The 25,713-nt window shown below is 39.5% G+C and overlaps 1 protein-coding gene across 1 annotated transcript in view; it reads right to left on the bottom strand.

Moving 5' to 3' along the window:
* hmcn1 (hemicentin 1) overlaps positions 1 to 24,732 on the bottom strand; it is a gene marked incomplete at its 5' end in the record, with an annotated part of 83,138 nt that extends 58,406 nt beyond the window's left edge. Inside the window, 7 exons of the mRNA XM_079244567.1 lie at positions 64 to 184; positions 2,641 to 2,747; positions 3,270 to 3,441; positions 4,233 to 4,355; positions 4,437 to 4,595; positions 6,188 to 6,258; positions 24,477 to 24,732. Coding sequence (XP_079100693.1) covers positions 64 to 184; positions 2,641 to 2,747; positions 3,270 to 3,441; positions 4,233 to 4,355; positions 4,437 to 4,595; positions 6,188 to 6,258; positions 24,477 to 24,732 — 1,009 coding nt within the window. The remainder of the gene's footprint in view (positions 1 to 63; positions 185 to 2,640; positions 2,748 to 3,269; positions 3,442 to 4,232; positions 4,356 to 4,436; positions 4,596 to 6,187; positions 6,259 to 24,476) is intronic.
* Between the last annotated feature and the right edge of the window lie 981 nt (positions 24,733 to 25,713).

The raw sequence follows: 25,713 nt of genomic DNA on the forward strand, positions 1-25,713 counted from the left end.
ATAATATATGCGCTGCAACGGGTGAACGAAACAAAACATACTGGAAAGAATATTTTTCCTCACCTTGAACCGGCCTACTGGATGTCATTTTGAAATCCAGCGTGGGTTTTTTGGAAAACCCAGCTCGGAAGTCAATGGTGCTGAGACCTGTGATCCGAACTGAGTGTCTTCCTTTACTGGAAGCCTGATTTAAAATAATAATAAATAAAAAGGCATATTGGTATATTATTTCTTCAAAATTCAAACGTTATGCCAGCATGGTGATGAGTCTAATGGAATTCAGAGAGAAGAAGAAAAAAAACCCACAAAAGTAAAGTCATTGCATCAAAAGCATTGCTGAGGAGTCTAATGACAGGCACAGCTTTAGGACTGTTGTGTAGCAGCTTTTTGTGCGCCAACAATCCTCACAAGTACAGACAAGTTACAAAGAGTAAGTCCCTGTTTACTGTCAAATATCTCACACCTGAGCTAATAAAACATCCACAATTTAGAGATGACCCGTTCACTCTGATGCTCACGCGTCACTTAAACAAACGCCATCACTATAATCAGAGAGGATAATGGCCTATGAGGTCTTCATCATTTGGAGGTCTTTTGAAGCATTGCAGAAACAGAGACGGAGTAATTACTCTGAAGTATATGTTGGTGAGATGTGGAAACTCCTCACCTCAGGTAAAAATGCCTTGATGGTGTCCCAATGAAGAAAGAGGCACGCAATCCTGAACTGTGATTTTACGCGCAATTGCTTTAAATGAAAGAGAATGAGCTGATTCTGCTTCATAATGGTTCAATTCTACCAAACATAAACATATCAAAATGGCGGTGCTATTCAGTCAGGCAATACGATCACTATCACCAAACTTGTACTTATTTATTTAAGACTTGCTGTTGTCAAGAGTGTTTGACTGAGCAGCATTTAGTATCTGTTGCAGATACTAAATGAATGATCTCCTGACAGAATAATTTATCATGTAACCCAAGGGACTGCCACGATGTCCCCTGACCCACAGCTGTCCCTCAATTGGCTCAAACAAAGTAAGTTAGGTAGGATTCAACCAACAATGGGAAGTCAGCCAAGTCTTTTAAACATCATTGTCTACTATCATGAAACACAATACATTTGGAGGCCATTAAACCTGCCTCAGCGGCTGCCACAGAATAGTCCTGAGTCCTTAGCTGGTTGTAAATAGCTGTAATGACGGGAGAGGTTCTTCAAAGGTCACGCTGTAAGTCAAGTCGAGAAGAGGTCCTGTCATTACAGCTGCTCATTTCCTGATTTCACACCCGTGTGCACAGACTGACCTTTTTCAGGCTAACTATGCTTAATGCAAGCTTGCTAGCTGTGCATGTGCTTCAATCAACCTTCATTTCAAAAACACACACGCAAAGAAGACGACAAGCAAAAGAAAAAGAATATGGATCCTTGTTGTAACAGAGGATAAAGTTCAGTAAAAACTGTAAACTGCATTTAAACCTGAGTTTAATCCCAGTAAAAGCTGATGTGAAAAGCATGAAGCAGGCTTTATGTGCACTATCAGAGTTGTGATGGCTTTGATGACAAATGCCAGTAATTTGTGAATGGACACACACTGTTTAACATAATGTGAGTCAACTTCTGAAGTTCTGGCTTAGGATTTTAAGAAGTGGGGTTACTGCTGCGATTTGCACATTAAATATAAATGAGTAAATTAAATTATCACTCAGTGTCGTAAACCTTGAAGAGTTATGAGAGAAACATATCGGTGATGATAATGAGGGGAACATTACTTCAATATCCTGTTAAAAGCAGATTAAAACGGGTTCACACACAAGCTATGTCCTGAATTACACACTGGAATGTCACGGCCCATTAATGTGACTTAAACCCAGCATGGAAGAACAGCCAAATCCCCCCTCAATTATTTATCCCCATTTCTTTAGATAGCCTTGGAAACAAAGCTACAGATGAAAGAAAGATGGTTTAGAAACCAGGAAACTGGTGCAGGCAACTGAGGCATAATATGCAAATATCACTTCATTATTAACGGCACTCAGGAACACTATTAGAACAGTTCATTCGAGACCTTTCCCTTAAAAAGCATCTAACACAGAACCCAGCTCTGCAGAAATAAGCAAATCTGTCCCACCTGAGGTCCTCAGAGGACACAGAGGCCATCGAGGCCCCATCAACAAATCACTCAGGTAAAAATTCCTGTCATTTCCCAACATCTGGCCTCAACAGTGCAAGCAGTTAAATGACTGACCTGTTTGGCATTACACTGACAGGGGGGTACCAACAGCATCGACTAAGAGTGCCCCGACAACGACGCAGCAGGCCGTGTTGACAGCAGTGGCCTTCAACATACTTTATCTTCATGTATCTGGACTGTCATAAAAACCCTCTCAGAGGTCTTTCTGATCGTGTTTTGGTTGGCTGAGACATGCTTTCACCAGACAACATGGATGTTAAATTGATTACACATCACTGTTTCTCAATATGCTGCACTAAACTGAAGAACCTCCATCAAGGGAGCAGCTCCCTCCTGCCGTGTGAGTTGTGACCTCATACAACTGAACTATTTGCAGTCTATCTCCCCTTCGCTCTGGGAATTGTTAAATCCTGTAATTTTTACATGTCCAGGTAAAGAATGGATTGTTTACCTTGATAGACCACATCCCTGGTTGTGGGTCCTTGATGTTGACAACTTTGGCAGAGTTGGGAATGTGCAAGAGCTCGGTTAGGCCGTCATTCTTCTCCACAAGCTTCCCTAGAGGCCAAACATGAACACTCAGACAATTATTTACCTTTTCTGCAGCTTTGACTGATATAAATGAAGCTTTACTGCTTTTTGTAGCTTGGTTGCGAGTTAAACATGAAATATTGACATCAAATGGGAAGTTTTGAAGATGCAAGACATAGTTTATACAACAGTGAAGATAATGTAAGGGAAAAAAACATGTGCACACAGAGCAGTGTATGGATCCCAGATGTTTCTGGAATCTGTATTACAATAGAAAAAAATGCTACGATTTGATGTACTCAAACTGCCTTTTGTGCTGTACTTCAAGTCCTATACTTATCGGTGTCCTAGAGTTTGCAACGTATTTAGTATCTCTCAATTTATTGAGTCAAATCAGCCTAAAGAAGTAAAGTTAAAGTATATCAGAAAAGACACTTAGGGATTTTGTGCATGCAAATGTCATATAAATAATAAAATTACATCTGGAAAATAAATTTTTTTAGGAATCCAGCTGATATTACTAATGGTAGATGGTAACATTTATCATACCCTGGGGAGTTTTTATTTCGATGTCAGGCGCTGGGCCGCTAAGAGCCACAGTTACTTCCTTTAGGCTGGGGTCAAAGGGCATCTGCCAAGTGTTGCTGACCTGACTGAAATGGTCAGTGGACAGCAGGTGGACTTTCGAGGACTGCACCGCCTCCTCTACCCATTTAAGAACCTGTAAAGATGGGAAAACCATTTAGGTAGCATGCCATTTATGACCCAGACATGTGTTCTCTCCCAGCTGCGTACAAAGACATCCCCTCAAGTTCTTATGTTAAGACTTAAACAAGTTAAGTTTGTAACATTCTCCACATGTCCTGCCCCGTGCTTCCTCTCTGAGGCCGCTGGGAATCCAAACACTACTGTGCAACAACCAGATGCTACTCAAATAAGACTAATATGTGAGAGACCAGGTGCGGGAAATGAAAAAGCTCTTACGGAAAAAGAACTGCACTCACAAACAAACAAAAGATCAAAACATTTAAACAAAACTTTATTACAGTAAAATATAAATATTCATGAATCAAACAAGAGAATCGGATTACTGCAGTTTAACAGCTGTTCAACATATAGACAGATGCTTTCTGCTTTGTGGCGAGAAATTTAATCTCGAAGTAATAAAACAGCAGAACATTCAAATTTAAGGCTTTGGCTCATTTCACAGTCGGAGATGACTGATTTACATTTTCCTGGAGAGTTCAAAAAGACTGTTGGTATGAATCAATCAATAAAATGTTTCCTGCACATCAGATCTGGAGCCCAGATTTGAATGTGCTACAACAAAAGAAACAAGAGAGGTTGTGAAACTTTCAGTCACCACCTAATTTCCACAGATTTAACGGAAATCACAGGCGGCTTTTAAAGGATTTGATCACTGTGACGAAAACACATCTTTTGAACTCTGAATTCTAAAGAAGAAAAGTGAGCAGATGTGCAGTTGATATGTACATTACACAATGCTCTTACCTCATTCACTTGCTTCTTGTCTAGATGGAAGACTTGGCCCGAGCTTGTAGATGCAATCTCTTCATATGCCTTGTAACCAATGTGAGTCCTATCATCGCAGTCGCCGGTCAACACAAACACCACCTGCAGAAACAGGAATGAAAATGTGGTCTCTGCTATGTAGGACTTGTAAAGAAAATATCTGACAGAAAGCGATTTCCAGACCTGTGACTGTTTCTGTTGGATGAGCTGCAGGACTTCATGTGTCAGCTTGTAATCTTTAGAGCGGGCATCTGTGAAGACGTAAATGAAGGATCCTGGCAAAGAGATCTCCAAAGCTATCTTAATGGCACCGATACTCATCTCTGGACAGTCACCACCTCCCTAAGAGGAAAAAAATATGATCAACCAAGAGTGTCCATGTGCATTTACACTTGTGCTTTTCCAAGTGTCAATCAAACAAGTTTCTTTTTTGTTTTTAGTAAATTAATTAAACTAAAATGTGCAGCTTCTTTAGTCTAAGAGACTGACAAAAGGGCTTGAGAATTATGTAAATATATTCTTAATGGTAAATTAATTATGTTTTTATGACTTAGAAACTTCTTTCAGCTGTATGCTGGGTCTTACAGCCACATTGCAGTCTGTCTAATCTCCTCAAGGTTTGCAGACGTTTTTTTAAGATTTCAGGTTTCAGCTAAAGTAAAAAATTTTCACACAGGTTAACCTTGTGGCTCTGTAGGTCATTTTAAAGCAGTTATATTTTTATTTTGTGCTGGTATACGCACGCTTCTTGTCATTAAACCAACAACTGTTTCTCTGATACATGTGTACACATTTTCTTCTTGAAAGCCTGGTTAAACCTGGTTTTGCATAAATATCTCAGCAGGAAAGGACTCAACTTTGCATTTGAAGAAGCAACTGCAAAATGACAACGCAGGGGGTTTCCTCTGGTGATAACAACCCAAAAAGGAACAACAGCTGGCTTTCAATTCTGCTAAAGTTGCCTCTAAAGTTGAAACAAATGAAATATTTTATTCCTGATCATGTGGTGGAGGAGATGCTGTCAATATTGTACATGTTGATCTGTCTTTCCTGTCGTCTCCACCCCAACCAGTCGAGGCAGATGGCTGCCCTCCCTGAGCCGGGTTCTGCCGGAGGTTTTCTTCCTGTTAAAAGGGAGTTTTTTCCTTCCCACTGTTGTTGCGTGCATGCTCAGGATGGGGGATTGGATCGAAGTCATGACTCAAAGCAATCAGTTGGTTTCTATTATAGGATATGTATGAATTGGATATGTATGAATTAATATGTATGAATTGGCTCGAAATGATGTGTATGTTGATTCGTGTATGTAAAGTGCCCTGTGACAACATTGTTGTGAAGTGGTGCTATACAAATAAAGTTGAATTGAATTGAATATCAGCTGTAGAATATGCATCCTTCCTGCAAGTGAGAAGAAAGGTTTTCCACACTGCATACAATGCGCTCATACACCACATCGTCAACAAGCACAGCAAAGAGCTTCTTCAAAGAACCGTCTGAACGGCACCTTTGTCCTTGTTGCAGATGTATTTCAATTGCAACTTTTCTTCCGCCTTCCAAATCACACAACTAAATGAACCATTCTTTTCTTTGCAAGAAAGTACACTAAGTACTCTATTTAAGTACACAAAGTACTTTTTAAAAAAAATACTATTTTTATAACTAAGAAGAAAATAAATCTCAACCTTTTTTCCACTGAATTAAAGTCAATATGTGATCTAAGCTTGTAATGACTGATCTTGCAAATAGAAGATTTTCTTTTATATCCTTTCTGAGCAATCCATGTAATATATCTGATTTAAGTTCTGCAACATCTTGCAGATCTTCCTACTTCGACACTTAGTGTAACCAAGACTTGCTGCATTATTAAGGCCAGATGACCTGAGCGTCAGGCCACGGCTGATCTTCCTTAAATTTGATGGAGGTCATGAGCTCACCTGAACGTACAGCTCTCTCAGTTCATTCTGGAATTTTACTGGGTCTGTTGTGATTGTTACTGGTCCAATCTCTGCAAAGAAATAACACAAAAGAAGCTGTGTGATTAATAAAGCCACAGGCTCAAGTTGTTATCTGATGAATAAATGAAAGCATTTTTATTTCCTGAAGGCCACTCTTGAGCCAAATGTTAGTTCTGGCAAATCCAAACGGACGTGCAGATTAAAATGTCAAAGTATGAAGTGCAGTTTGGAGCGGCTTAGGAAATAGGATGTATCTAACTAACAAAGAAAAGGGAAGAGGGGAATGTGAGGAAGATACAAAGGAGTAACAGTGAAAATCTGAAAAAGTCTGAAAATCTTACTCTCTAACTAGAAATAAAACCAGAAGCATAAAACTTTATGAAAACAGTAGTAAACACTGTTTATTCCGCATTACATAGTGGCCTTTACCTATAATTCTTAAGAAAAATCCTTGTGAAAAATGCTTGTTAGTATTTCTCACAGTGTAAAATGATGTAGCAGCGTATCTTTGTCTTAATCAGCTAACCACTGAGGCTGAACCCCCCTGGCACGTGGAGTTGTGTAATCAGCTTTGTTACTCAACACTTTTGTGTCAGTGTCCACGCAAGATTTAGCTTAACTCATGGTGGCCATTATCCACTTTATACAAGTGTAGAATACAGCACCACATATGGAGACCAATGTCTGCACTCTTTGAACCTGGTAGTAACTTCTGTTTCTCAGCTGACTTTGCTCCATCCATTAATGAGCTGCTAAGACTCCTCTTGAGTCAAATTGGGTGACTTCAGCCACTGCAGCTGTGCTGTGGAATGAGATTGATGAGTGGCTTCAAAATAAGCATGCATGCACACTTATGTACACACACACACACACACACACACACACACACACACACACACACACACACACTGTGAAATTCTGCACATGCAAGCAGACTGGAAAACAAGGGTTCCCTTGTTGAGGAGAGTACAATTACAAAGGATCCCTGAGTGCTGAAAAAAACGGTTTTACTGCAGTTTTTAACTCTGCATGAAAGCCAGGGAATAAATGAGAATGTTTCATTAAAAAAAAAAAAAAATATATATATATATATATATATATATATACACATATATATATATATATATATATATATATATATATATATATATATATATACACATATATATATATATATATATATATATACATATATATATATATATATATATATATATATATATATATATATATATATATATATTTGTGTATATACATATATATATATAAATATATATATATATATATATATATATATATATATATATATATATATATATATATATATATATATATATATATATATATACACACACACACACATACTTTAATGATATTTTATCCTCATACATTAAGTGCACAATAACAGAATTCAGTTCCTCTAAGTTTTATTTTCATTCAGGAAACTGATCAACACAAAAGAAACAAAAAGTCTTGTTTTTCCATGTGACCTAGAATTTGGCATCCCTGTAAATTCTCAAGGTGGAGCGAGGAAAAATTTGCGGCGATCGGAGATGCTTTTAAAGACTAACGTGGAAATGTTTCTGGCTGCTCTGAACGGAACATGGATTTACAGCCTAAGTTTTCAGAGATGGAAAAGCTGACATCCTTTTCCTTCGGGGAGAGGTTCCCATGGCTGTACTAAGGATTCTGTAGACTGTTTTGGCTATGTTGTCCCTAACCACAGCCACTCTCTTCTGCACCAGTAGTGTGGAAAACCATTGCTAATACTCATGACCTCTAAACAGCATGAGACAATATAAATCTCTTGAAACTTGACCAGTGTGCTAACCTCTTAGTCTGACATATCAAGATAAATGAGACGCTTTTTGTTATGACATTCTTTTTTTTTTTTTTGTTAGAGATCTAGAAAAACTGTGTGTGCTCTAATGATAATGATGCTCCAGCTACAATAAGTAACAAACAAATGAAGAAACTAAGCAAAAATTAAGATCTGCATTGCATCTTGTATTCTTAATCTGTTCGAAGAGCTCATGTTCAGGTAAATCAATGACTTCAGCGACAAATCACATGCAGGTTTAAGCGCTCACAGAACATCTAATGTGAGATGGGCAACTGTCCAAACACACACTCACCTCCTTTGACATTTGGGCTTGAAGTAATTTGCTGTGAATCATTTAGGCATTTACTGTACAGCAAGCACAACATCAGCAGCAAGGAATTCCAAGGCCGATGCATGGGAATATCACACCCCTTGTCTCCCCTGAGCAAATAAATTCTTAAATTTTGGCAGCCATCATAAAGTCTTCACAAGCTGCTACATGATAAACAATTGATAGAAAAATTGTTGGAAGTTCATTGCTGACATTTCTCCACAGCTATGATCTTGATGTGATGATAGTTTGGGAAAAGATTTATGCTCTTTAATTCCCACAGGCTCACTTCCCCTAAAACCGTAGTGGCAGCAATTACATTTACCGCCAAATATTTCCATTTTTGTCAGTTTTGTCACAGATTGCCAGAGGTAACCAGCAGAATCTAGCTTGCAAACAAACCGAGCCAAAATTAACCCTGAAAGGCTCAGAAAGTGTGAAATCTCTCACTAAAATTATACTTAATAATTGGTTCGGTGCGACGCACATGAGACAAGACTGGATGTTTTCTACAAGTGGTTCCTGGATATCATGAAATTATTCTGGCTTCCACACGTCCATCGATCGGCCACACAATACATTCTGGTGCAGGGTTGTGGAGGCTGGTGCCCATTCCAGTCGGGATTAGGTGAGAATAATTCTGATTTAACAAAGCCACCAAGTTTGCTTCACTATCACTAAACTGACAATGCAATAATAATAATCTTAAGTACATAAATAGAAAAAGCTTGTCTGTATTGACCTAATTAGTCCCTCTGTAAGTACACCCTCTGGTCACAAATACCAACAACAAATGTTGTGTTCTTTTACCTATATATTGGCCCTAGTTTTCATATATTTTTAGATTATCTATTATAATAAATAAATTCATTCATCCACTCTGCAACAGAACATAAAAAGCACAAGTCAGTCACTTCAATGGTCAAGTAACCGAGATTTAACGGCTTTTCCAGACCAACAAATCCCAACTGGTTACACAACATGAAGCTGTTACAACACTTAAAACCAGTAAACAAACAGTTTGCTGACTCGGGGTAAAATCCACAGAGAGGCTGTCATCTTGAAAGTCAACTATGGGGTATAACTCATGTAATCAGTCCCAGTGAGAAAACACATGTGAAACAGCACATGGGGCAATCACTGCCCCATGTGCTGTTTCACATGTGTTTCACAAGAAAGCATCCAGTAACAAACATGCTACATATATGCACAGGAGCAGAAATGTTGGCAGACAAAACAAGGCAGCGTGTATTTACAGTTTATCATAATCCAACCAAAAGCACACACAAATACATAATAGATCGACCTGACGCTTATCTGCTACCATCACCACCAACATCCTCCACACGTTTTTCTCCTGGGATGGACGACTAACAACAGCTATAAGCCACATGCAAAAACCAACTTGAATTATTCTATTTTATTATCATTTTCAACTTGATCATCTTCATTATTAACAGCTGAATTTTATTAGTTTCTTTCATCCTCCTTTTTCCTTAACATTTTGATGCAGATCTTATTCTCTGATAATTTTTTTTTTTTTTTTTTTTAAATGGACAGCTTTTTTGAGACGCTGCTGATGAAATCAGCCTGAAACATTTTTCCAAACTGGAAATTGCAACCTTCTGAAAGTTTAATCCCAGCTATTTACTTAGCGTATGTGTGCTGTCTATTGTAAATGGGGCAGTGTTGTACAGAGGAAGTGGTTAGCTCCCCTGATGGGATAATAATCTCCATTTCATTCAAATCAAGTCTGATTATGTCTGGTGTTTACAGTGACACAACAGTGTCCTTGTTGCAACAGAGACACACTTGTAGCGCCACTCACTCGCAAATCTTCTCTTTCAACAAATAAACCCCAAACATTCAAAGCACGACTTGCAATGCAAAAATCTCCTGCTTTGTGATTCTGCCTGGCACCCCTGTTTCTTAACATTTCCTTTGCACCTATTATAATAACTTAATCTTATATGTCTTCCTCCCATTTGCATTTTCACTCTTTTCTTTCTTGCCTGATCTTCCAAACAGCATTTTCTCACCATGCATGACCTCACCAGCCATCATACAATAGCGTAATGATGTTTAGCCTGAAGCGATAGAGCCATCAACATTATTTATTATTTTCAAACCAGCTAAAAGTGTGTTTTCAATGGAAACCTCTCACCACACTAACAGAGAAAGAGACCACCAGGCATTTTTAACCCTGTCTCATTCCCAACAATTGCATGTCAGACATTCATTCATTCATTATCCTAACCGCTTAGTCCGAGGAAGGGTTGCAGGGAAGCTGGAGCCTATCCCAGCAGTCTTCAGGCAAAAGGCAGGGGCATGTGAGACAATGAGGCATAAAACCTCAAATCTCTATTAGTGGCACTCATGAGTTGAAATCAGCCCTACGTGCACAAGTAAACCGAGGTGCAACTAATTAAAATGCCACACATGGGCATGTAATCCATCCCAGATGTACAGTCTGATGGGGAGCATGTTCCAGGGACAGATGACAACTGAGCCCCCCTGCAGCCATGCAGCTAACTGGAGAACTAGTGCTGGAGACAAAACACAGAGGAGGACACTAACTGATCTTAATTAAGTCTGTGAGTGCATGTTTGTAGAAATGTATGATTGTAATTTATTGGGATTTGTGGTTCTATGGTTTGGCCACTCATGCAACAAAAGGCCTTTTTACCAAATGGAAATGTACTTTATGTTTCTGGGTATAAACTGTACGTGGGCACATTAGTATATGAATGACATCAGAAGACAAAATAGTGCTGCAAGTATCCACAACAGCAGATGTATGACTGCTTTACTTTCTCCTTTTTCCAAAAGAAATGCCAGTTAAACCAACCAAGTTGGTTAAACAACCACGTAAAATCGAATTCAGAGTGCTTTTCTCAAAGCAAATGAAAAGACTGAGAACTATGATGTGTTTATTTGTGCATTTGATTTGTTGGATGTTTGCTCCAGGACTTTTTCACTGTAGCTGAAATTACATATCTTGGATTCATTTTTTTTAGGAGCCAGTACATCATGATCAGAGTCCTGTGCGTCAAATCTGAAATCAAAGTTACAAGAATCACTGGTCCGTGGATACTGAGTGGATTCCTGTTGCACCAAGCCAGAGAAGGACATCACAACCAATTATGCCTCGTTTTTAACTCAGCTGTTTGACAGACTTTCACCAGAAAGCCATGCAATGGTTTATCGTTGCCAGATTGGCTTACTTCCTTCTATATTTGAGTCCTCATAACACAGACAGCTCCACTGCTTTGAACCGGCTGGTGACATGAAAGTAAACTAAAAACTACTGTTCACTTAATCTACAACTGGAGTGTGACTAGAATATGCCAGATCTGCAGTGTACATATATCTGAGCAGTTTATTTGGTGAACATAAATGGCCTTCTATTACTACTCTCTATACATGCCTTCCTCTGCCCAAATACTGCAGATTTGTTGACATTCTGTATGCATCCAATGCCTTTTTAAAAATATTTTCTTTACTTTTAATTCATTTCGTGTTAATTATATGAGTCAAATGCAGGTTCTTTCTCTGTGTGGTAGAATGAAAGCTAGTCTGTCTGAACACCAGCCACAACTGAAGAACAGAATGATACTGAATGCATAATATACTGTAAAAAAATATGACTTAACATAAGCAAGTAGCATCTGGCAAAAAGGGTCAACTATTCCCCCGTGTTATGAAGATGATGCTTACATACATGACTAATATCTGGATGCAACATAAGAGCTTTGCAAACCTGCTGGATTCTCCATAGTCTACAAGCCTGAAATCATGACGATACATTCAGCTGGTCTTAAAGTAGTAGGATGTTTTCATTAGGACCAATCAGCAGCCTGGCATCTATGGAGACCATGAGCAGCAGTTCAGTCTCTTTTGGACCCTGACTGACCCTGCCATCCGGATTTACGATTGAGCCTTTACAGGTCGTCAGTTTTGCTCTTGAGCTTCACGATTCTGATATGGTATTGACAGTGTAAACCACTAGTAATGCATCTGGAGCACATTTAATTTGAGTTTTAGGTTTTAGTTGACTGCTAAAAAAAAAAAGAAACCAACACAGAGGATTTTCTAGCCAACCATGTCGCTGCACAGATGTTCCAGTTTATTTCTGGAACATTTTTCAAGTTCAAGAAGTTTGTTTCTGCAATTAAACAATATTACTGGCTTTCTACATTTTGCTGATTGTCTCACTAGAAAACCTGTTTGCTGAAAAAAAATTACCATCCAGTAAAAAATGTGTTTTAGAGAAGCTGGAATAATATTTATCCAAATGTGTAGAAATCAACAAACAAGAAATGGGTTGAAATTTTAACATAAATTGTGGAACACTGATGTAGAGATTCACACCATTGTCTTACATGCAGCATTTTTTAAACTAACCTGTTGTCATGTTTTTGCCACCCTGATCTCCTGGCGCTCATCATTGGTAACTCGATCCACCTGCTGGCTTCCTAATTGCCTCTGCTACCTCATTCAATTCACCTGGTTTCCTTTTCTCTCACTGCCTACTTAAGCTCCCTCCAATCCCTCCTTCTCTGCCAGATAATAATCAGACCTATGTCTAGTTTTGTTCCAGCGTTCTACGGATTGATCCTCAGTTGCCGACCTTCTGCTTTATGCCCCTGGATTACCCTCCTTGCCTTGCCCTCGACGGACACCGCAACTTTTTGGATCTTCTGGTTACCGACCCTGCCTGTCTTTGGATCTCTGAGCCTTGTCGTTGCCTGGACGAGTATTTTGCCATCCTGTTTACCTTCCAGCTGTTGCCTGGTTTCTTCTGCAGACCATTCCCCTGGACTGATCTTCTGTTCATACTACTCCACCAATAAACTGGTCATTTGTCCAGAACTCCCTGTGTGTGGCTGTATTAAGGATCCTCAGGGTAACTCATTACACCTGTTTGATTGTGACGTTTGTTTGATCAAGTAGAGTTTTGGCCACGCAGCGATGAATGTCTCTCCACAGGAAGTTCAAAATATGTTAAACACAAAAACAGCAGATAAAACCTTCAACACCACTACCTTCAAAGGTTTCTGCCTTCACAGCTTATGAAAATGCTGTAGAAAAGGATGAAAGAAGGCAATATTTGAGAGAGGGTTTACATATTGCGTCTGTTTAGACTCTAGATGCTTCTCGTGAGAGGTTAAAGATGTCACAGGCAACAAACAGTGATAAATCTGCCACTAGTAATGTTGTCTGATGTAAAAATTAAGTAAAAAGCCTTGAGTCTTTGTGAGATCCAGCTCTAAGAATTCATTATAAAACATGGTCTTCTAATTCCTGAGACTCTCAATAAGAAAATCCCAAAATCCCATAACTTTTCACTGAGTACTTTATGACTGATGGTGCAATCAATTTCTTTTAAAATGTTCAAGTGTTTTTTTTTGTTCCATATTATTCATTTATTTTACTGAGCAGATATTCACTGTACAAGCTGAACTGGAGAAACTACAGGACTGAACGCTGTCTACGTTGGACAAATACATATGACATTGATCCTTTATGTGCAGTATGTGGCAGTTTCATGTCTGGGGCAACCATAAAGGCATCCTCAGACCTGCCAAGAAGTGCTGCAAAAATGTCAATTTCAAATAAAATGTGAAGAAAGGAGATTATTTGGACTTTTTAAGGTTTAAAAGACATGTCACTTTAATTTGAATTCATAGGTATAAGTAGGTGTGTTTCCATTACATCTAGAATTGCGCAAAAACTAAATATTGCAATAAAAAAAAAAATGCTAATGGGAACACCTCATTTTGAAAAAAAGTCTCAAATATTTCTAAAATTTTTTACACTCTTGTGAGGTGGTTTTTCAGATGTTTCGATATTGAAACATATGGCAAAAGTGTAATGGAAACACTCTATTTGTATTTATGTGTCTCTGGGGTCATGACCAGTTAATTTCCGGTAAAGATTGTGAGGTGCGGAACAAACAACAGCAAATTTTAGAGTTTTAGAAAAGAAAATTATGGAGAAAAGCTTCGAAAAGCCATTTCAAATTCTTCACAGCAAGTAGGTTACCATGGCTACAATGCATAAGCCGCAATTTAACTAAAATTTCGCGAGAGTAACAAGATTTTTTTTAACAAGACTTGAGGCTAATGCGCTAAACACTGTTCAATGGAAACACCCGCAAATCAAAATTGTTGTTTGTCAAAACATACAAATATCACTTTTTATTTTGTGAAAAATGTAGTGGAAACACAGCTGGAGAGAAACACAATCAACCTTCCATGCAAAAGACTTTTTTTTTCTTCGTGGCTATGCAGCTAACTAATGTGTAGCATAAAGGAGTTTCCTTTCTTTCATGAGGTCCTGTCAGTCCATTGTGATGTCAAAGTTGTCTGACAGTAGATTCACTGATTCCACGGTTGCTTCTTCCATATAAACCCATTTCCTTGCAGGTGAGGGTGACAGTCTGGATAAACCATTTGCTGGAATTTGTTTCAAACAAAGATCTTGGAATTTTACATTATGCAGGCTGCAGAAATGTCTCCAAGAAAAACTCCCGGCGTGTCTAAATCTATGATGCTCTCTCTCTCACATCTGCTCCAAACTCTAGATTCTGTGAGTTGGTCAAAGGAGTGGGTTCTGTCAAGCAAGCTCTTTTATGTTGTCAAAGAAAAGCTAGCAGCTGTAGCCAATAATAATCCCTTAAAAGATGTGAAGGGAAATAAAACAAAAAAAGTTTTTTTTTTTAAAAATATAAAAGTATGAACCTATGTTGGTTTCAGAAAACCTACAATAGATATAAAATTGAGTATCAGATTCTCCACTCCAAAACCAACCTGAGATGACCAGCGTCCTGACATCCATCATGAGTTCAAACTTCAGACCTTAAATGAAAAAACTACCATTGCATTAAACATACTTGGAATAATTTATGTGACATCCTCCAGCTGGAACCTTGCAGGGGCAGAAAAACACTTCACACATTTGCCACAATTAAACCCACCTGAAATATTCTAAACAACTTGTTTAATCCACACTGAATCATTTTTCTGTTGTTTTGTTCATCCTTTCTTCTGGTACAAACACGTGAATGCAGTGCTACTTCTGCTGCATTTCAGGAAACGCTTCAAGCCAACCAGTTTGGTTGTCAAGGACAAAGAACCAAATCATCAACAGAATCAATAGTAACTTACAAAAGTCAGCAGTCAGTCGGGCAACACAACTGCTAAAATGAATCAACTAGTACATAAGGATTTACTTTGCTTAGTTTTTTATTGTAGATTTTCCCTTCACCAAGTTGTTTATGGTTTTACTGGCATTTATCTGTATGTCTGTCTGTTTGTTTTTAGCAAAAACCACTGGATGAATTTTTATTTTTATTTTATTTTTTTGACTGAGAAAGGATCCTGGTCTAAGTTATCATTGTGAAATAGTCATTTCCGCATATATGCATGTAATTGCTCAATAAATGGTCAGGATGCTTGGCCAAAAAAATTCAGGAGAAGTTCCCAACAGGGTTTACAAGATAGCAAAGCTAGATTTGGATCCTGGTAAAATGCTGGATACCGCTGTCCAGAACAGGAAAAAATGCAGGATCTTTGGATTTTTTATCACTGAAAGAGAACAAATATATATAAACATTTAACAAACACCACAATATAACTAAGACACCGGAGTCATCACCAATATATGTAGGACTCGATTAGTGTTTACAATGAATGTTTGGATTATAATAAAGAGTTAAAAATAACAATATGGGTGGAAATGAGCTGCTTGGCAGAGGTCTGAACTCTCCAAATGCTCGAAATTTCTAGTTTAGTTGGTAAAGAAAGAATTCTCATTTTAGAGTTCACCCCACTGGAAAAACCTGCTTATTTACATCAGTAAACCTGTGGTCTGCTATAAGAGCATCATTAACCTTTTACAAGGAAGGTAATAGCTTGCCCGGTCTTTCTCAGGAAATGAAATCTGGTTGAATAGGTTGAAAGCAGCTGTAACTTATTCATTTACTTATTTATTTTCACCACTTTGAGGTAGGATAACATGCTGCAACCATAAAACTGAATATTATCACCTAATAAAGTTGTGTTAGTTTACATCAGCTATTTACACATCCCACAGAAAGGTGAAAACATTACCAATTCTTCAGAGACAAGCATCTGAGTTATCTGTGTATGTTCATGCCTGGTCGGATTCATTGGCTCCCACTAAATTCTAAGCACACGGTTGAGATTATCTTCTGAAATATATGTGAATAAACAATTTTGTGTAATATTTCCTAAGAAATGTTCAGAAGTACTGAAGGACAAGAAAAAAGAAATTTCACATAGTGAGAATAAAATGGATATGTTGAACATACGCTAGACACAATTATAGACACAATTTGAAGAATTTTGGAAGAATTGAAATGTTCCTTTAAATGAACTTGAAAATAAAATAGAACATTCTTGGTTGAATATATGTGAATAAACAATTTCAGAGTTTACAGGATCTGAAATAAAGAATGAACAGTGTAATAACTGGGCTAGCTTGATTTATTTTTCACAATGGCAAAGACATGGTGGAGAGCATCCATCCATCCATCCATTTATCCATCCATCCATCCATCCATACTTTTATACCTGCTTAATCCAATTAAGGGTCTTAAACTGGAGTCTATTCCAGCTGTTATTAGGTGAGAGGCAGGGTTTACCCCAAACAGATTCACCCGTCCATCACAGTGAGACAAACAACCACCCACTCCTCCTCAAATCACACCCACTCCCAGGGAGTGTTTGGAAACACTAATTAACCTAACATGCATGTTTTTGCACTTTGGGAGGATGCCAGAGTACCTAGAGAGAATGTAGCAAGGCCGAATTACGAACCAGCTGTGTGGTGACAGTGCTAACCTTGAAAAACATAATAAGCTATATGGCAGCTGTAAAAGGTCTTTATTTCTCTGCCGATGTGCTTTGTTATGTTATTAAGGCATTTCATAGACACAAAACTGCTGTAACCTTTCTGAAAATGTGAGAAACTCAGTGTGAGAGGCATGTGAAAGTTAATGCAGCTTGTCAAAAAAAACAAGCTCTGAAGATATAGAAACCGCTTCAGGTTGATGGGTTGCATCATGGAATCGTGGTTGCTACTAAAGCTAGAAGGCCTTCATGGTCAGAAGAAAAGGAGGACACCACATTGTAAAACAACAGATGAAGCATGACAAGAAATGTTTTAGATCTACTACTCTCTCTGGGATAACGCTGAAGGAGAACTATCTGAAAATGTAATTAATTAGTTTAACTTAAAATAACTGCGATGGACTGGTGTCCCTGTCCAGGGTGTACCCTGCCTCTTGCCCAAAGTCAGCTAGGATAGGCTCCAGCTCCCCCCGACCTTTAATCGAATTAAGCAGCTTCAGAAAATGAATGAATGAACTTGAAATAAATGAAGTCCATAAGGAAAAATGCATCAACATACTCCAACATGTGTTGCTGCTATTACCAAAAAATATTCAAGTGAATAACTTTGCAATTCAATGAAGATTTCATATTCAATGTTTCAATATCTACAAACGCTGCACGGTTAGTTAATGAAAAGCTGCTCTTGTACTGCTTATGTGATTCATTTTAAATTCTTTGCAGATCCAACTTCTAGGAACAACATGGCAGATGACTTCACAACTTTGTTCACAGAAGGAATTCATCAAATGTCATTCCTAAAACTGTGACAAAAACATTTCTCTGATGGTTCAGATTTGTCTTATGTTTCATAAAATAAACAAAGCGAAAGTCCCAGAAACTGGAGATGACTTCATTCTCCTGATACCCTGCTACCTTGGTGCCACTTCACACTCACTGACCACACCGCTTAAACCCTACATATGTTTCAACTCAGCTGTACAAGAACAGGCTCCCACAGTGGAAACACAGCCCTGGGAGTCACAGCAAACGTGAAGTCACGCTATTCCAGATCGTGTGAACGTTCAACCATGGAATCAGGTCTATCGGGACGTTACTGTAATGTGTTCCAAATAAATCTTCCAGGCCCTAAAAGTATGATGTAAAACACCTAAATGAGTCTGCGCTGCAACAGAAACTTGTGTCAGAAAACATCTTTCCTCAATAACAACGTCTAGACATCAATCTAAAAATGACGAATTTGGGGAAGCCCTCAGTTAGGGGCAACAGTTAAAGTGCTGAAGTTGCTGCTTATTATTATGAGTAATAAAGGGAAAAAAATGCTGACAAGCAAAAACTAAAACAGAGTGTGGAGTGTATATATGCAGCTGGTGCAGCTGGAACAAGCAGATGGAAACCATCCACTTGGGATCCGGGGCAGTGTGTTTGGAAAGTAGTTTGGAAGCCAAATCTTTGTTCAAAATGTATCATTATGTTATTCATAACTAAATACAAAAGCCTGAATCTAGAGCACAGCTCAAAAAAGTATCAGTGCAACAGCCAGACAAAACATGCATAATCTGCTGCCCACCAATGCGAGGCATTCAGAGGCAGCTGTTACCTACATCACCTGACCAGCCTCAGGTGCTCATCTTTCCCAGATAAATTAAAGTTGAACTGCGAGTGCCTTGAAGACAGATGATAAAAGTGAGGGATAGGCTGGGTAAATGTGCCCCAAAGCAGAAAAAACATGCAGCAAAATGTGCATTAGTGCCTGACATTCAAGCACAAGATCTTTGTTTTGATCTGGGAAGTTCTCTGAGCAACGTTTCACTCATAATAATCATAACCCAAAAGTAATTCAAGTTCTGTCTCTCTGCTTTTCAACTACGCTGTTATCTGTCCAAGGTTTGTGTCTTCATGTTCAGACAACTACCCAACAGACACAAAAAAAATCCAGCCACAAGAGGTCAAGAAGATCAACAAGAGCCCAGACAGTGATGTCAGAAGATACCTGAAGGTCCCAACCAGAGCCAATGAAACCTCAGGACTTCAGAGAGAGGCGCAGGGTTCAGCGGGAAGCCATGAACAAAGCCCGTGGGGAAAAATATCTCAACATAATGGAATGAACAAAATATTTCAAACACGCATCTTGACTTTATCACTCATTCTAAATGGATTTGTGTTTGCTAGTGCTTTTAAGCTCACATGACTTGTTACAAACAACGCCCTTTCATTGTGTTTACCTTTATAATACCGCAGGGATTAGAGTGGCTAATGCTGTCATAAAGCTGAAAGCAGGGAACAGAAATGATAATCATTTAAGTGTTCCTGTATCAGCCTTCAGGTATGCGCTGCCTTCCTAGATGAAAGACAACTATGAGCAACAATTACAAAGTTAAATGGAGCTGAAGCCGATGCTCGAAGAGTACCTTGGGAAAATGAGCGGTCGTTCTAATATCCCAGAGTAACTCTATTAGAACATAAAACTGGGAATGGACACTCATTTGAGTCTGCCACGCTCCTCTCTCCACCTCTAATTCTACATAATCTCCACCTCTCTCCTTTGGGCATTCCTGCCTAATAGCATCATTATTGACTTTGTCCAACTAAATGCGGGCTCCTTGTAATCTCACACGGGTGGGGTGGTTCAGGCAAAAAGTTGCTCTGGAAAAGAAGGAAACAAAGGAAAAAGGGGCTGGTAGGAAAAGACGCAGAACAGCAACAAAGGGAGCTTTGAGATGAGAGCCTTTGATCTAGTAAAGAAGGTAGAAACTGCTCCATCGTACCTTCTCATCACTCCACAAGCAGCTCCCTCTAACTAAAGACAACTGGCAGGAAAATGTTAGAAAGGCTGGCCATCAACTGCGAGGCCTCCGTGGAATATAACTGAAGCAAACACATTATCAGAGTAGGAGCGGCAAGCGAGATGTTAGCAAATGAAATGTTTTACATTTTTAATGTAAATGAAACAAAACATCATTCTTCAATTATTTATGACTTTTTTTGTCTCTCAGTTCTTACTCACCATGGCCACTTATTTTTCCATTTGTTTATGACTTTTAAGAGAGGATGCTGCAAAAATGAAAAGGAATGATAATAGACTTAAACTGAAGTCAAACAGGAGATCTTATGAGGCTGCGGCGTTGCCATTGCTCTTCTTCACTTATTCATCCAAACCACAGAAGTGGCTTGGTGTGATGTCAGTGCTCACTTTAAAGTACAATGTGCATACTCCAAATACAGAGTGACAACAGCAAAATTGAAAGAGTGTTGCTGTCTGTAGAGCCAGCTCGTCCTTAAACACTGCATTGGTGCATCTATTACCCTACATTCCATTAATTATAATACATATTTTAGAACGTATTGTGTTTTTGTTTCTACACCTTTCAAAAAAATTACCAAAGCTAAAGACCCTGCACAACCAACACTCAGCTTTCAGTGCATTTCATTTATAATAAATGACAATATATGGGAAACCAGTCACTCTTGCTCTTTTAGCGGATGCAGTAGAAGCATAATGAGCTTCGGCTCTGTGCTTGAAGGCTTATTCTTCATTAAATAAAACATTCTTTCCATCCATCATACAGACATTGGATTAAAAAGGTTATGTGTCATATCCAGTTAGAAAAAATGAGACACATCAGTTTAAATATCTTGGGGTCTTGTTGAAGAGTGAGAGAAGGATGGAGCGTGAGATCGACAGACGGATCGGTGCGGCGTCTGCAGTAATGCGGGCTCTGCGCCGGTCTGTCGTGGTGAAGAAGGAGCTGAGCCAGAAGGTGAAGCTCTCGATTTACCAGTCGATCTACGTTCCTACCCTCACCTATGGTCATGAGCTGTGGGTCATGACCGAAAGAATGAAATCTCATATACAGGCTGCTGAAAGGAGTTTCCTCCACAGGGTGGCCGGGCTCTCCCTTAGAGATAGGGTGAGGAGCTCGATCATCTGGGAGGGGCTCAGAGTAGAGCCGCTGCTCTTCCACATCAAGAGGAACCAGTTGAGGTGGCTAAGGCATCTGGTCAGGATGCCTCCTGGACGCCTCCCTGGTGAGGTGTTCCAGGCATGTCCCTCTGGGAGGAGACCCCGGGGAAGACCCAGGACACGCTGGAGGGATTTTATGTCTCGGCTGGCCTGGGAACACCTTGGGATACCCCCAGCAGAGTTGGCAAATGTGGCTGGGGAGAGGGAAGTCTGGGCTTCCCTGCTTAGGCTGCTGCCCCCACAACCTGACCCTGGATAAGTGGTAGAAGATGGATGGATGGATGGATGGATGGATGGATGAAGACACACCATCAGAAGATGAGTTGGGACGTATATGCTACCTGGTCAACATGCATATATTTTGGTGAAAAAATGGCAGCTATTGGCACAACTGTTTAATGATCAAAATCTCTGTAAAACTGTATAATTGCTTACAAAAATAATGAAATCTGCTGGCAAAAGTTTTCATTTATGAAAAATGGGAGTATAATTAGCCCAATGTTTCTGGGATAGAAGTGGTTCAGAGCTTTACACTTTGCACATCGGTACACTGGTTGGCTTCTTCAGCAGATAAAAACACTCTGACAGACTTTGATCCCTGTTCAGTCATTTTTATGCCAACTTCTCTGTGATACTAATGTGAAATTTTTCATTAAAAGTAACATTTAAAACCATAAACGGAGCATAAACCTTGCAGTCACTTGTTCTGTTTAACTGAACCACAGCGAGTGTGTTACGTCTCCCACTGGACTAAGGTGATGGACTCTGACCCATCTCAACCTCTACTAGTTAAACGCTCACAAAAACACACAAGACTCACACTCTCCCACCGCAAGGCAGCATTTACAAGAACGTGCATGTGTATGTGAAGACGTCAGCAGAGCCTAGTAAGTGAAGCAAAGCAGAGGAACAGTGGACATCTGCAACAACTTTGTTCCCTCGTGCACACTTTGTCTTGTTTTATGTCATCCTTTAGCATTTTAGAGTCTCTTTATTTAGAAATAACAGGAAAAACACGCGAATTTAAATCAGCTCTGACATGGAGGCAACGTTTTCTTGTTTGAGAGAATAGTGGAAGTGTTGTGAAACCAAGTTGATGTGACTATAAACTCTCAAATAAATGTTCCTTGAGTCCAGTGAGTCTGTGCTCAATACCCCTTTGACTACTTAGCCTAGGAAAAAGGGACTTTACTGTACAGCACATTCCCTTACATTGTGAATGCACTTCTCTGAAATAACCATGGGTATGACATAAAAACACACCAGAATAGCTGAAATTTAACCCTGACACTATTCTGCAGACTGCAGCGCTGCATCCACAGCCTCTACTCGTCAGTAAAATAACTGAGGGATCCACTTTCTTTCATTCTTTCTCCCCTTGCAGGATGGAGGAAAGGGGGGGGACTTCCTGCTTGATCTTCCCACACAGGACTGACCCCAATATCCAGGCATCCTCCTGACACACACCAACACTGACAGGAACACAGACTCACAAACACACACTCTTGTGTTTATTGTGTCAGATTGCAGTGTCAATAACAAGGGAAGCTCTGATTTAAAAGGGGCCAAATCAAACAGGAGGGACTGCGTTTTCACACCGGTTAAGATGGAAAGGGAAGAAAATGGATCTGTGTCAAAATGAAACAAGCCCTTAATAAAACGTCCCAATGAAAACAGAACTGATTCTCCCTGAGGGTCTGCAATTGTTGGAAGAGGACAAACACTGAGAAAAAGGGTCACAACGGCATTAGGCAAAATGTTCAGCTACCCCTCAGCTAGCTGTGAGTTGTCTAATCATTCCTCCATTCCCGGGGGGGGGGGGGGGGGGGGGGTCGGAGAACACGTTCTGAAATCCTCGTAAACATCTTAAGAAGCAAACAAACGTCACTCGCTAGTGGAAGACAAACACTTTACTTTTTTTTTTTTAAATGTGACTGTGAAACTCTGACTTGAGTCAGCTCACTGCAAGAGGAGAATCTTGTCAAGTTCCAACATTGCCATAAATTAAATCCCAAAGTTTGCCGCAGGTGAAAATCATAGCATTTCTCCACTACTGTTTCAGCATCTGAGACACGGTGCATCATAGCTCTTCCATCATCTGCTAATGATTTAGATTAACTTTCCTCCCAGAGGCACACAATAATGAATCCCTCGTTTATTACGCTTGTGTACACTGAGCATATTTCTCCCTTGAATATAATTATTATTTTAGGCCCAGAGCTTGCAGATTGAATCAGCGATTAAGAAAATGTGCTTCATAAGAATTTGCTGGAGCTCAGCAGAGAAAGAACATCTGGAATAGGTATTTGTGTCCTCACCACACAGATCATCTCTGTCTATTCATTTCCTCTTTTCTCCTTCAGATCTCCCAAAGCAGTTATTCTCTATCTGCTGGGTATATTTTTAGATCAAAACTACTTGGAATTTAAACTACTTATACGTGGAAATCTGCATTGAGAGTCATGAACAGTCTCTCGGTTGTCTCTCATGTACGTCACTACTGTTTTGTTGACCATTACATGATTTACCATTATGTGTTTTTTTGGACGGTTTCTGCAGCTCATGCTCTTAATACTAACTGAGAAGGTTTTTCAGGTGAGCACTCGTTCTTTTTACTTCCAATTCAGTGCACAAACACCACAACATGGTACGACAGAAGCACCAAGGTTTGTTTTTGGAAACAGATTCTAAAATCCATACACACTTTTACACTTTTAAAGTCAACTAAAGCAGGACTGTAGCTGCCATAAAGAATATTACTGACAGCAAAGCAAAGACTATAGACCACTCCTTCATCAAATGCAGCTGTTGAATGATAAACATCTTGGAAGCTCTATATAACATAGATGTCAACACTCCTGATCAACCAGGCAGCGTTTCTGCTAAATGGCCTGATGATGCATTGTGCAGGCATTGCTGTTCACAATGAAAGAGCACCCAAAGGTGATGATAATCATCAAGATGCATTGCAAACTCGGAGCCACAAGCCTGGCGGAATGCTAATGATAGTGACCGTCAGGCTGAACATCTGTGTGCAGAGACAAGAGTTCCTCCATAGGAGGTGTGAGGAACATTATGCAGTCAGAGGGCGGTTTGTGAGCAAACCATCACATTTCCCACCTTTCTGTCTGCTTTTATTCAGACTTTGAAAGAATAAATTGGAAATAGTCACAAATGACATGCAAATATTTAATAAGAAACGCGAGGAATAGAGTCACCCATACGCATGCAATTAATAACCCCTCCATCAGATTGTTAGACTTCCACTGCTTTACCTGGGTCATGGAAGGGCACCAGGGCAAAGTTGTACAATGGTCTCTTCGGTCTGCTCAGGGATGTCTCCAAAATCTTGGACGCACCCTCGATAACCTGGACCAAGTCGTCGTACATCGATCCGGTCACATCAAACACGAACGCCAGGGTGGATGCGCCCTCCGGGATGTCCTCGCTGGGGCCACGGCTGCTTCCGTCCTGCCCCACGCAGAAAGCCGCTGACAACACAAGCGACAGCCACATCAACCTACTCCCCATTTCTCTTCCAAGAGTTTTCTCCGACAGAGTTCTTGGGTACTTTGCTCTTGCCAGTGGGAACCTTATGGAGACTCTCGACATGAAGGCAAAGACATGAGAATAACTCCTGAAGTGCGCTGCATCCGCCAAACAAAGTCAAATCCAGGAGTCTGGTTCCTGTTAACAGCCTCGGTCAGCTCTACTTGTGATCCCAGCAGCTGTGTTTGTTGTCTCTGATCTGCAAAGTCAGGAGCCCCTGTTCGGCTCTGTCATACAAAGACCACCTCTCAGCTGGACAGCGCGTCCTTAAAGCGCAAACATCGTCCCACTGCGCATTTTGGATGACCTTATGGCACCCTTTGCGTGGTTGGCTTTATCTCAGTCATGATTAGCACTGAAATTAAGCGCTTTGAAGTATATATATTTTTTTAATATACAACCTGACTACAGCTATAAGTTTAATCACTGTTTAATCACTGTTTACCTTGTTTCCTTCTCACATATCTGCAGGCATTTCGCCTAAACTATAAAAACAAGGTTTTTATGTCGAATTATGAATAATAAAAGTTATCATTGCTCCGCTAAAATGCGATGACTTGATAAAAATCAAACCAACGAAAAGACCCGCTGCGTTGTGATCAATGTAGGTAGCTACCGCCACCAAGCGGTGACAAGTTGACATCACACTTTACGGTATGCACAGGAATTTTAAAATAGTAGTCTGCTTTTATTATTTAAGAGAAGTATAATAATACAAAAAACAGAAAAAAAAGAAGTATTCAATGGCTTGAAATTACAACAACAAAGGATATGTGTGTTCCAGTGATAATTTCTTCTGTTTCATGATATCAAGTGTTGTATTATGTAGTGTAGAAAATCTGATTAATTGTCGTTACAATGAGGTGCAACGAGGTGTGTGCAGGAAAGAGCAAAAAAAAAAGCTACATTTTTAGGTTGTGCACCAAAAGTGTTCCAAATTTCCACATAATATATTCCTGTTGG

This window comes from Telmatherina bonti (genome assembly GCF_933228915.1).
Source record: "Telmatherina bonti genome assembly, chromosome: 8".
Taxonomy (NCBI): domain Eukaryota; kingdom Metazoa; phylum Chordata; class Actinopteri; order Atheriniformes; family Telmatherinidae; genus Telmatherina; species Telmatherina bonti.